The sequence below is a fragment of the Etheostoma cragini genome, chromosome 23, assembly GCF_013103735.1.
Source record: "Etheostoma cragini isolate CJK2018 chromosome 23, CSU_Ecrag_1.0, whole genome shotgun sequence".
In the NCBI taxonomy this organism is placed as follows: Eukaryota; Metazoa; Chordata; class Actinopteri; order Perciformes; family Percidae; genus Etheostoma; species Etheostoma cragini.
In genome coordinates this window covers 3701567-3713529 of record NC_048429.1, presented here as the reverse complement: position 1 = coordinate 3713529, position 11963 = coordinate 3701567, and the positions used below count along the sequence as shown (strand labels likewise).

General features: G+C 42.0%; 1 protein-coding gene across 1 annotated transcript; it reads left to right on the top strand.

The window, feature by feature from the left end:
- The first annotated feature begins 337 nt into the window (after positions 1-337).
- On the top strand, positions 338-7759 carry LOC117938725 (zinc finger protein 11-like). The gene is made up of 7 exons (XM_034863562.1): positions 338-675; positions 2089-2291; positions 2701-2802; positions 2920-3015; positions 3158-3268; positions 3914-4037; positions 4832-7759. Exons 1-7 carry the CDS (start codon positions 648-650, stop codon positions 7414-7416), a joined length of 3249 nt encoding a protein of 1082 aa, XP_034719453.1. The 5' UTR covers positions 338-647; the 3' UTR covers positions 7417-7759.
- The last annotated feature ends 4204 nt before the right edge of the window (positions 7760-11963 follow it).

Below are 11963 nucleotides of genomic sequence, written 5' to 3'. Positions count from 1 at the left end.
AGTATAAAGTATTTTATTGCAATAATTGTTATTTGCAGCTCTGCCGCTGATATATAATGTCTATCACAGCCGAAAATAATCTCTGGTTTTATCGACGAAACAGAAAACTTATTCACTACAATAGGTAAAGAAGTAACTTATCAGGGGGGTTATGGAGTGAAATTACTTATTTAACCTTTCTGTTATATGAAATAGGGAATATTGAAAAACATTTTTTAAATGTACTACAGAAGATGCTTGTTTTAAAAATAAATGTTTGGGCTCATTTCCTCAAATAGCCATTGGGCGGCGGTAAACACCAGAACAGCTCCATGTAAGCCTGATTTTCCCAAAGCGAAGAAGAACCACATGTTTCCTCTGCAGGCAACCCTAAAGTTGGTCAAAAGAATACACACTATTGTTTACTAGACTAAAGCTAACATATTAAATGTCTTGGCAGGTCGTATTAGTGGACATGAACCCGCCATAAACCGTGGCTACTGAATGAAACTAGTAAAACGTGTGTCGTTCACTACGCCTGCGCACTCCGAACAGAATATCGAGCCGCCCTTCCTCCCCGCCAACTTGCACAGCAGGGTCGGGCGGACGTGGACTCGCAACAACCCCGAGCTCATTAGCTTATCTCATTGAATATTTTCCGAGGTAAAATGGAGAGCCCATACACCGCCGAAAACGGTAAGTCAATGATAATTTAAACATATATCACCCATCGCGAGCTATCGGGTTTTCTTTTGGAATGTGTGCGCCCGATTTCAAACATGGCGTACCCCGCTCTGAGATGGCGGTGGCTTTGTGTACAGCCGAGCGCTAGCGAGTTTATGTGTGGGGTAACGTTAGTTATCAGATGGAGCTTCGCCTCAGCTAAGCTAGTTCTTCGCTTGTTGGGTAGTTAATCCATACTGATATTTGATCTCGATAGAAACGCTCTAACGTTACGTTAGAAGCAACTAACTGTTGGCATAGGTTAGCGTTAGTTAGCAACTAAGAACTAACAGTCAGCTGACAGACGTTGCCTTCGTGGGCTTCAACTTAAAATGCATAGCTAACTAGCTAGTTGCTAAAAACAAAAATACTAGACAGCTAAAAGCTAAAATAGAAAAACACAAAATGTCCAAAAGTAAAAGCAATGTCACATTTACATTACCATTAAATCAACTGGTTTGCAACAATATATATTTACCACTTTGCTTGGATACTCATATGTGGTGTTACATAATTACGACACAATTTGTTAGTCCGTGAAGGCAACCAGGTTCCACTTGGATTTTTAGTGGCACGCCGGGGTAACAGGGTGACTGACCCGGAGCCCGGGGTAACTGACCCGTAGACCAGGGTAACGTTCATTTAGTTTTTGTATAATAATTTAAAAATATTGTTAGGAATTGTTTGGAAATATCATGAAAAATCGGAGTCATTATTTCAAGTTAAATTGAGATTAAATAGATAAATCTGTGTTTTATTTAACACACAATCATTTACATACCGGTACATTAAAGCAACGTCATGTAGGTTTGGCATACTACTACTGGTTTGTTTTGGGGTTGCAGACAATGTATAATTAAGCTACAATATTAGCTGTGTTTACTTTACTTTATTGATGCTTGAACTAGGGCTTAAAATATTCAATGTATTATCATAAAAAATGTGTTTGGCATTGTGCCACTAGATGAATTAATTAATCTAGTCACGAAAGCCCTTTAACATAAGTCATTTGTCTTATTTTTACAGTTTAGCCTGCCCATAAGGCTATACTTGTTTCACTGCCAGACAAAGAAGCTTGTAGAAGTGGTTTAATTTAAACAGAGGCCTCTTTTAAAATTAGATTGACACTGACAATAGTAAGTTGATTCATCTCCTATGATGCCAATATTTTAATATTTGACCATCTGTGTATACAGTAGTGTTCTGTAATGACAATAGTGTCTGCTGTTAATTTTATACATATTTGTTATTGGTATGTGTGTAATTCATTCAAAAATATGAAATGAGCTTGTGTAAAAGATTTTATAAACAGTAACAATGTTAGGCTTAACTTATTTTAATATGATTTTAAATTAATAGATTTGGACATTGTGAACTATTTTCTAGAGTCACCTCTTCTGCTGCCGTCTCTTCGCCTCTTCATACCCCCTCTGCGCTTGGTTACCGCGGCGATGTGGCAGGCCGTCCAGAGGGGCAGCGTGCAGGAATATGGGATGGTGGAGGAGTTCATCAGCACAGTTTCAGAAATTGTCCCTGAACTTTTGAATGCAGATCAGAAAGCTCAACTCCTCCTGGGGCTCCGAGCGCGGGTAAGACTGGAGGATATTATAATTGTGTGTTTGGGAAGACAGTTGATGGATTTTGAAAAGGAAACATTAACAGACAACCACGGCAGTTAATTTCCCCTTTGCAGATGTTTAGCTGTCAAAACAAGCAGTCTGCGTTCCAGCAGTCCCCTGTGACTCAGTTCACAACATCTAAACTATAAAAAGCTAAATTATTGCCCAACAAACAGTGAAGTTGATGAAGGGGTTTAATATTTCTTTGGCAGAAAATATCAGCATCCACCTGCAAAGCGCTGTATGTCTCGTCTGAAGGGTTATTAGACACTCAGATTTCCCAGTTCTGACTTGTGTGTGTGTGTGTGCTGTTAGTGAATAACATTTCCAGGTGCTAATGTCAGGAGTATTTACCCTGAGGGGAAACCTTTCGTTCCAGGTGGTTCTTGAAATGTGTCGTGCCGAGCAGATAAGAGATCCAGAAACCATCGAGATGCACCTGGAGCGGATCAGGACCCTCATATCCACTTGGGCAGCACAGGTTAGCCTCTTTAAATGCAACATGCGGGTCAGCAGGGCTGTCGTCCAATGATGAATAATGTAATACTTTGATGAAAAACGTCTGCTTAAACTAGGCTTGTGCATGTTTTTCTTCCAGCCGTGTTTTGCAGAGGTCGAGTTTCCAGAATCAAACTTTGTGGATCAAATTGAATTGCTGTTAAAAGACGCTGAAGAGAAGGAGAGGTTTTTCCAGGTTTGTGATTTGTTTCTTTGGATTTATGTGTTAAGTTAAACTTGTGTTTTATAGGGTGACTTTCTTTATACTATTCTTCTCCGAATATGCGTTATAATATGCAGTGGTTGTGGGGCACTTTTAACCGTAAACTTTGTTCCAGGATGTTTTTCCGACGGATTTTGGGCCTGACTATGAGAGCGCTCTGCAGGTGCTAATGCTGGACTTCCTCTCCAGACTGGAGAAGCTTCTTCCAGTACCAGATATTCAGCAGGTACTGGAACTACTGTAGACAACTTCTTACCAGTCAGCTCTTGTTTTTGGGATCCGGTGTGCACTTCCAGAGGATATCATGATCTTTGATATTCGTTGCAAATAAATGCCGTACATACGCTTAAAAAATCTTAGAAGGAAGATGATCCTTATAACTGCAGAACTTGCCCTGAAGCATCACATTTCACAGTTTTCTAGGGTATCAACGTATTTCAGTGATAGTTGTCTGCACATCCATTGGTACATAGCGAACATGAGCTGCTAATAGATAATTAGGCCTTCTTTTAATGGTGCCAAGTTGTTTACAAAGGCAATTCAATAGGGCTCAAGTTGTAGCCCACAGTGTAACTCATGAAATCTCACTGACTTTTATACTTCCTGTTTACATTCTCAAAATCTATTGATATTACCTTTCACTATCAGTATTTGTTGTTTGTTTGAAGCTCAGAATTACCCATCAGCATGTTTTTCTGCTTAAACTCTCTTATATCCATGTATGTTTGCCCTGTGTTCAAAACCTGAGAACCTACAGACAAAATTACACACATTTCTGAGTAGCCCAACTTTAAACATACAAGTAAGACAGTTGAGCGTGTGTCTTAAGCTCAGTCTGTATTTACATTTTCTTCTTGCTAATCTTCCCTAGACTGCATCCATGCTTAGTGCTGTCCCATCTGCCCTGGAGGAGTGTGTGCACTCTGTTCCTGACCCACAGCACCTGAAAACTGTGCTCCTCTACCACACAACACTAGGCCATTTTGATTTATCTGGTGAGTATGTGTCCATCTAGGCTGCATGTGCAGTATTATAACCTTCATTCAATTCAGTCAGTTATAACTAATATATACATACATATACTACCGGTCAAATGTTTAGGATCACTTAAAAATGTCCTTTGCACTCCATTGTAGACTGAATACCAGCTGAGATCAGTTGCATTGTTTCTTTAACCAGGGCAACCGTTTTAAGATTACATTATGTGATTACATAATTGCAAAAGGGTTCTCCAATGTTTCCTCACTTTTTTAAAAATGATATCAGATTAGTGAACAGAATGTGCCTTTGGAACATTGGATGAATGGTTGCTTATAATGATAAATGTAGATATTGCATTAAAGATAGCCCCCCTACTCAGATCAGCTGGTATTCTGTCTATAATAGAGTGGTATGGAAATCTTTAAGTGACCCCAAACGTTTGACTGGTAGCATACATACATACATACATACATACATACATACATACATACATACATACATACATACATTATTATATTATACTCACAAAAACATGTTGTTTACCGATATTATGAACCCATTAGTTTCTGCACAGGTTATTCTGTTTAAAAGTGAGACCAGTATCTAACTAAATTCTTCTATTAATTCATTCAATTTATTTCATTGATGAGTTTAAACAACTTCAGTTTTAGTGCCACTCTGTATGGATGGCAGAGGGATGTAAGATTAAACTGTGGGTTCTTGAGAATAAATCACGCTTTTTCTTATCTGATTGTTTTGTTTAAAGCAACTGATCATAAAACTGATGGGGTTCTTATTTCCCCCACAGATGAAACGCAGACCATTCCTTCTTCCTTTGGGAATTGCATCCTCTCCTCGCTCTCCCTCCCTCAGCTGGAAAAGGTCGTCATCGATGCAGACCAAATACACTTACAGCCTTCATCAGAGCATATGCAAGGTTGTATGACTGTCCAGGTGGAGGGTGAAACTGTGACACTGTTGGACTACATACAGATAGAACAACCGTCAAGTTTGGTGGGTCCTGATGATGAGGATGAAGAAGAAGAAGAAGATGAAGTAAATGAGAATGAAACTGAGGATGTCAGTGACGCTCTGAAGCCAGCAGCTTTTCAACCACTGAAACAAAGCAAAAGGCTCCAGGTAAATCGAAAAGCTGTAAAAGAAAAGGACTCAACGACCGCTAAGAGGCAAAGAAGGAAGTATCCCAATAATAAGACATGTCCTGTGTGCAATAAGATTTTCCTGCGGGCTGCAGCCATGAGACGACACCAGGAAACTCATTCTGCCATACGGGAATTCAAGTACAAGTGCGCCAACTGTGACAAACGATTCAGAGACCATTACGACATGAACCGGCACAACATGCGCGTTCATGAGAAGGATGAGATCTTTAACAACGCTAAAGAGGAGGACGCAGGAGATCCCAGCACTTCGGAGGTGTCGGAAAACAAAAACTGCACTCTGTGTGGGAAGTATTTTGGCCGTCGAGTAGACATGGAGCGGCACATGAGGTCCCACTCAGAGGACCGCCCCTATAACTGTTGTTTCTGTGAGAAGAAATTTAAGAATCCTTATGTCTTAAAGAGACACCAGCAGGAGATTTGTAAGAGCAGAGAGCTGAAAAGGCCGAAGAAGAGAGAGACGCAGCGCTCCAATCCACAGCCGCCATCCGAGGCGTCCACAGAGGGCAAAGTGTGTCCCATCTGCAGCAGAGTCCTGCCTTGCACGGCAGACATCGCGAAGCATTTACGATCTCACACGGAAGAGCGTCCTTTTATTTGCCTCACTTGTGAGAAGGGCTTCAAGTACAAGGACACGCTGAAGAAGCATCAGATCATTCACGGCCACGAGGGAATCAGAGAGGAGCAGAGCAAGACAGTGGAACAGATTTTGGCTGAAGCTGATACAGGTAACCTTGATAAAAAATTACTACACCTGGATGCACCTGTGGGCACTTCTGAGGAGTCTCCTTTGCCTGTGCAAAAAGTCAAGAAAAAATCACCTAAAGTGTGTCCTGTCTGTTCTCGGGCGTTTGACAGTGTCAAGACACTGAACAGGCACATACAGTGTCACACAGAGGACCGCCCTTATTACTGCGTCCACTGCAAGAAGCGTTTCAAACACATGCACGGGCTGAAAAGACACCAGATTTATGCCATTTGTCATAAGAAAATTGCCCGATTCTTGTGGAAAAAAGAGCCGAGAGCTGGGCCCAGCCAAAGCGAAGTCACCACCACTGACCCACAACCAACCCTGAAAATACCCGTGTGGTGTTCCAACTGCGGCAAACACTTTGAATACCCGTCCGCGTTGAAGGAGCACCAGGAAAACGTTTGCAAGGTGGAAGTGAGTGATGTCATGAAATGCGACAACTGCGGGAAAGAGTTTAAGAGCATGACGATGCTCAAAGTGCACCAGAGGATTCACGATCCGCTCTACTGCAAAGAGTGCGGCAAGATACTCGCCAACGAGCCCGCCTTTGAGAGACACAAGCTCATGCACAGGCCGATGCAGTGCACAATGTGCGATAAGACTTTTACTTTGCTGCGGCGCTTGAGGGAACACTACGAGAAGCAGCACGAGTTCACCGGGCCGTATCCTTGTGCACAATGTGACAAAACCTTCATCCAGCTCTCCTACCTCGCCATCCACCAGAGAATCCACAAAGGAGAGTTCCCTTACATTTGTAGCATGTGTCCAGAGAAGTTCCGGTCCTCCAACTGTCTGACGGTTCATCAGAGGAAGCACACCGGGGAGAAACCCTTCCTGTGCTGGCAGTGTGGGAAGTGTTACCGCTCGGCCTCGGAGCTCACGGTGCACATGGGAACCCACTCCGAGGACAAACCCTGGGCCTGCACGCAGTGCGACATGGCCTACCGCACGAGGCTGCAGCTGACCAACCACGTGGAACAAATCCACATCGGCGTCAGGTATCCCTGCAACAGCTGCGGGAAGCAGTTCATGAAGGAGACGTCCCTGAAGAGGCACGAGCTCATCCACACAGGCGAGAGGCCACACCAGTGCACGGTGTGCGGCAAGACCTTCCTGACCGCCAACGAGCTCCGGCTCCACAACCGCTATCACACCGGGGAGCGCCCGTACAAGTGCGAAGTGTGCGGGAAAGCCTTCATTCAGTCGGGATATCTGAAGTCGCACATGCGCATCCACACAGGAGAAAAGCCATTCAAATGTGACATATGTGATAAAGGCTTCAGGCTGTCCTATCACATGAAGAAACACAGACGGACTCACGCCGGGAAGCCAAAGAGCTACGTATGTGAGGAGTGTGGGTTAGCTTTCCTCCATAAAAAGTCTCTTTGGGAACACTCGCTCAGTCACAACGTGAAAGTTGAACCATCATTCGCTAATGAAGTGAGAATAGAATTTGAGTAGAAATCTTTGTATTTCATGCAGGTTGTTTTCATCATTTCTCTACTGTGTGTGTGTGTGTGTGTGTGTGTGTATATAAATATACACACACAAACACACACACACACGGTATATCTATCAGGATATGTTGTGAGCTGGTATCATCACTTCAAAACACTTCTTCTTCGATTGCGCTTTCTTTTTTTTAACCAATTTGTAAGTCGGTTCTTTTTCCTCCTTATTGCTTTACTGTGTTGATTCACATGTTCTATGAAGCAGATTGATGATCTTTGAGGCGTGTATATAGTGATGGCCAATATATTGTTTTCGCTTACGTGGCTTTTTGAAATAAATTATCTTGAATGTCGTTTTTGCTCCCTTCTTTTTAAATAACAGCGATGACGATTGAGAGTCCAGCGACAGGAAATCAAACAAATAATTGGCAACAGTTTTGATGATCAATTATTTTAACTCTGTTAGTGTACATTAATTATCTTTATAGTTTTGTACCAGGGCTCCAGGAAACAGTTTGAGGCATCTTTCATGGTTGAGACCTTTTGGGTTATTATATACACGAAAAACCAGCCGCTGCTATGTTCATTTGGCACTAAAGTTCCTAAACAATTGAAATGAAATGTGTCAAGTATTTAATTCCGACAGTTTGATTAGAACAGGCCTTACGCTGTGGTAATTTCTTTAGACTTGTTTATTTTTTGAATTACCAGAAAGCATGCTATATGGTGATACATATATCATTTTTAAGATATGAAATGACCTGATTTTGGCCATATTGCCCAGCCTTACAAACAATTAACACACTGATTAGAAGATTACTTACTTACTTGTAATATGTCCACCTTATTTCATAACCTATTAAGTCTTATAATTAAAAATCTCCTGTAGAAGTGTATGAAAGATGCTTTAATAATAATTTGTTTCTGAAGTGTTTTTTTCCCTTAAACTTCAAATACCTCGTTGATTACGAATTACACCAAAATAAGTGAATTAGCTTCTTCTCCCTCATAAAAGAAATCTAGATTCCACAAATATGCAAATAATGTTCACGTTCAAACTACAGTGTGTGTGTGTGTGTGTGTGTGTGTGTGTGTGTGTGTGTGTGTGTGTGTGTGTGTATATACGTACACAAGGGGCTTTAAGTCTCCATGTGTCACCCTTGTGTATGGACCACGATTTGCTCCCAAACTAGTTTCCTAAGTCCTGCTCGTACACACAAAGATTTTACGATGAAAAGAGAAAATGTTTCTCGTCTGGCAGATGTCCAACTACACATGGACATCATTCTGCACAGCGAAGCCCAAACATCCTTTAAAAGTAAAAGCAAAACACATTAGTGAATCCGGTTTCAGAACACTGCTGCTTAGTGTTGCTGTCAGTAGCTCCAGGAACCAGAAGATGGCAGTATAGCAGTGATAATGAGCGTCAGCTGCTTAGCGGCTGTATTTCACAAGCAAGGGAGAGCTGTCAGCATTGCCCCCTGCTGCCTCAGCTTGTGTTGGAAGCTCTTGACTCTGCAAGCTTCCAAATACATAAATAATACCGTGTTTATCCTTCATTACCATCTATACCTCATGGATAGCATGCACAAATACATCTGTTTACGCTGTAATTTGCAGGGAAGCTTGTTTGTTTGTGCATTGTTTTCCTTTATGCAACATGAGTTTCCCAATGGTTGTTTACACAGTGGCTTCAAATCAATATTTATCCTCTGCTCTTCCTCACAGTCCGTGTCACCTGTTTACTCGGCCTGAGTGACAGTTTAAACCACAGCGACTAAAGCAGCATCTCTCCCCTATTCCCTGGAAACTGCTCCTGTCTCTCCAACAAAAAAAATCAAAGGCCAACTGAGTCAGAGCCTCTCCAGAGTGTTGGGAGCAGATCACTTTTTAACCCAAAGCACATTGATTTATATGGAGCTGTAATTGCTTCAGTGTGTCCTGGATTATTCCCCCGTAATTGAGGCCTGGCAGAGGTCTCTTTACAAGACATAGCCTCCACGGTGCCAGGTGGTGGGCAGAGAGGAGCACCACACCCACTCCCCAGCCAGCCAGAGAGTGCCAAGGAGCCATGGCCCCTTACCCCCCAACACCACTCCTCGTCTTGGGATAAGTAAACAACACAAACGGTACACTTCCATACATGCTTTGAGGTATCTCGCGCAGGCCCTCGTCCAGCTCTAATTGTAGTATGAGGCAGCACATTATGAGTAAAGCTAGATGGCACGGACAGGTCGCTGCAATATCACTGACACTAAAAAGTCCTGAATGTGTGCATTTCTTTGGGGATATTTGGCCCTTGTGTGTGGTTTGTCTCTCCAGGATTAGTTAACATGTTAAGGCTGTAATTACTGTACATGCTATGTTTTGAGTATTGGTTTGTTTTGTGTTTTTGTTGTTAATGGAAGATTCCTGGATTTTGTAATAGACAGAATGCTTGCAGGATCTAACAGGTCTCGAGATTTCCATGGTGTCGCAAGTACAGGGCAGGGGGTAGACAAGATAATATAAACACACTTAGGAAAAGTGCCACATGTTGCACCTGCCGTCATGGGGCCAGATGATGATCAGTTATATAACAAAGAAAACTATATTTCTGTTGCACAAAAAACGGTTTTTCTTTTCTTTTTGAAGTACTGGATACTTTCATCTCCTCAGGCCCTAAAGTATAGATGGATGGATGGATGGATGAATGAATGAATGAATGGATGGATGGATGGATGGATAGATTGACAACTGCACTTAGTGCAGTATTGTGATGTCTCAGAGTCGTATCCTTCAAATGAAACAATGAACATAATTCATTCATTCTTTCATAGAACTATTAAGGCCATAACTTCTAATGAGGGGTGACAATTGATTAGTTTAAACGGCTCACCCCAAAAAGGTTGGGGACCCATATTTTTTTAGTGATAATTCAAAAAGCTTTTTGTAGGTTTGCTCCCATGAACCCACTGAGAATTAGCACCAAATTATCAAAGCAAGCAGCAGTTTATTTAGCCTTTGTTATCTTTAAAGCAGAATTACTGTCTGTTTGCTCTCATCAGCTTTGTTTCCAGCTGTAGTAGGCAGCACTTTTTCAGAAATGTTCTTCTTCACCATCTCCTGGGGGGAAATATCTGCCTCTTTAGCTGCTAAATGCTCCACTATGATAATTGTGTTTCCACCAGGCAGTCCAGATCAGTTTGTTACACATTAGAACGGTTATTTCCAGTACCGCCTTGGTCGAAGTTCCCAGCAAGCGTCACTATTCGTCACTTTTGTGACACGGGACATCCTGCCCAAACCCGCCATTTTTAAATAGCCAAGCTACCATCACCACTGCAATTTTTTGTATTCACTCGACCCAGGTTTAAAAAACAATTCCAGCCCTTAAAACTACACTGTACACCACGCTGTACAATTGACATAGTGCAGGCGTTCCAACATATACATATATATATATATATATGATTGTGTAAGTCACAGTTTGTCACTACAAGCAACACCTTTCATATAACACATAGTCATTTGATCCATTGTTTGTGTAAATATATTGATTTGTGCATCTTGAACACAACTAATAAGTATTGTTTCATCTTAAATGATTTCCCGTAATTTAGACAGTCCAATTTTTGTCGACCTCTCTGTTGGTTGTTCAGCTACAACGAACAAGCCACTTTCCCATTAGCTGAACAGACCGGTAACAGAGAAACTAACAGCTGAAAGTCCACATTGAGAATGTGGCTTTTTTGTTTCCATCACAAGTAAATGGGGGGGGTGCAGCCTCCAAGTTGAGTTTCCTGAGAAACTGATGTAATTTGATGAAAACCCTGCCACTCCCGGCATGTTCAGCGATCACAAACAGTTAAACTGTCCCAGAGATATTTTTGAAAAAGTAGGTTTTGATCATCAACAGGCACCACGGAATTTCCTGGCCCTTTTTGCAGAAATCCTGTGACCCCTGCAAGTTACTACGGAAACATAGCATATCAAAACAAGCGCCCCTTTTCTTGCTTTTGCTCCATGACGCACCTTTATTTCTTCCATATGAACAGTGTATGGCACAGCATAGGGCTTTGATAACAATATCTGCCTTGAGTGCATGTGCCAGCACTATACTTTGTTTAACCACAAAGTATATGTACATGCACACGCTTGCATGTGTGTCCTCAAGTGACCTGTGTGTGTGTGTGTGTGTGTGTGTGTGTGTGTGTGTGTGTGTGTGTGACCAGACATATCCCCAGCCTCACACATTTCCGTCCCATCTCGGGTACCAGCCCTGCAGTCCCCACACACACAGCCTCCATCCTCCCTCTCCCTGGCTTTTTCATCCACTCTAATTCTTCCTCAGTCCTCTCACTTTCATCCACTCACATTCATTTGCATTCTGCACCATTGTCTGTGTGTCTCTCTGCCTCGGACATTTGTTTGGCAGGAGAGACCAGACGGGATGCTGTTAACACTGCAAAAAGTGTCTGTTTTTGCAAGTCCATTGCTTTTTGTTAACATATATAGATTCTTCCAAATATAAAGTGACTCTGCTTGATGTCAAATTGTTTGCATCACTTCTCTTTT

Bases quoted from the DNA above. Each gene is read 5' to 3' on its own strand.
- LOC117938725 (XM_034863562.1), top strand. From the start codon at position 648: ATGGAGAGCCCATACACCGCCGAAAACG. The intron at 3,269-3,913 runs GTACTGGAACTA...AATCTTCCCTAG, and splicing joins CAGTACCAGATATTCAGCAG to ACTGCATCCATGCTTAGTGC. The intron at 4,038-4,831 runs GTGAGTATGTGT...TTTCCCCCACAG, and splicing joins AGGCCATTTTGATTTATCTG to ATGAAACGCAGACCATTCCT.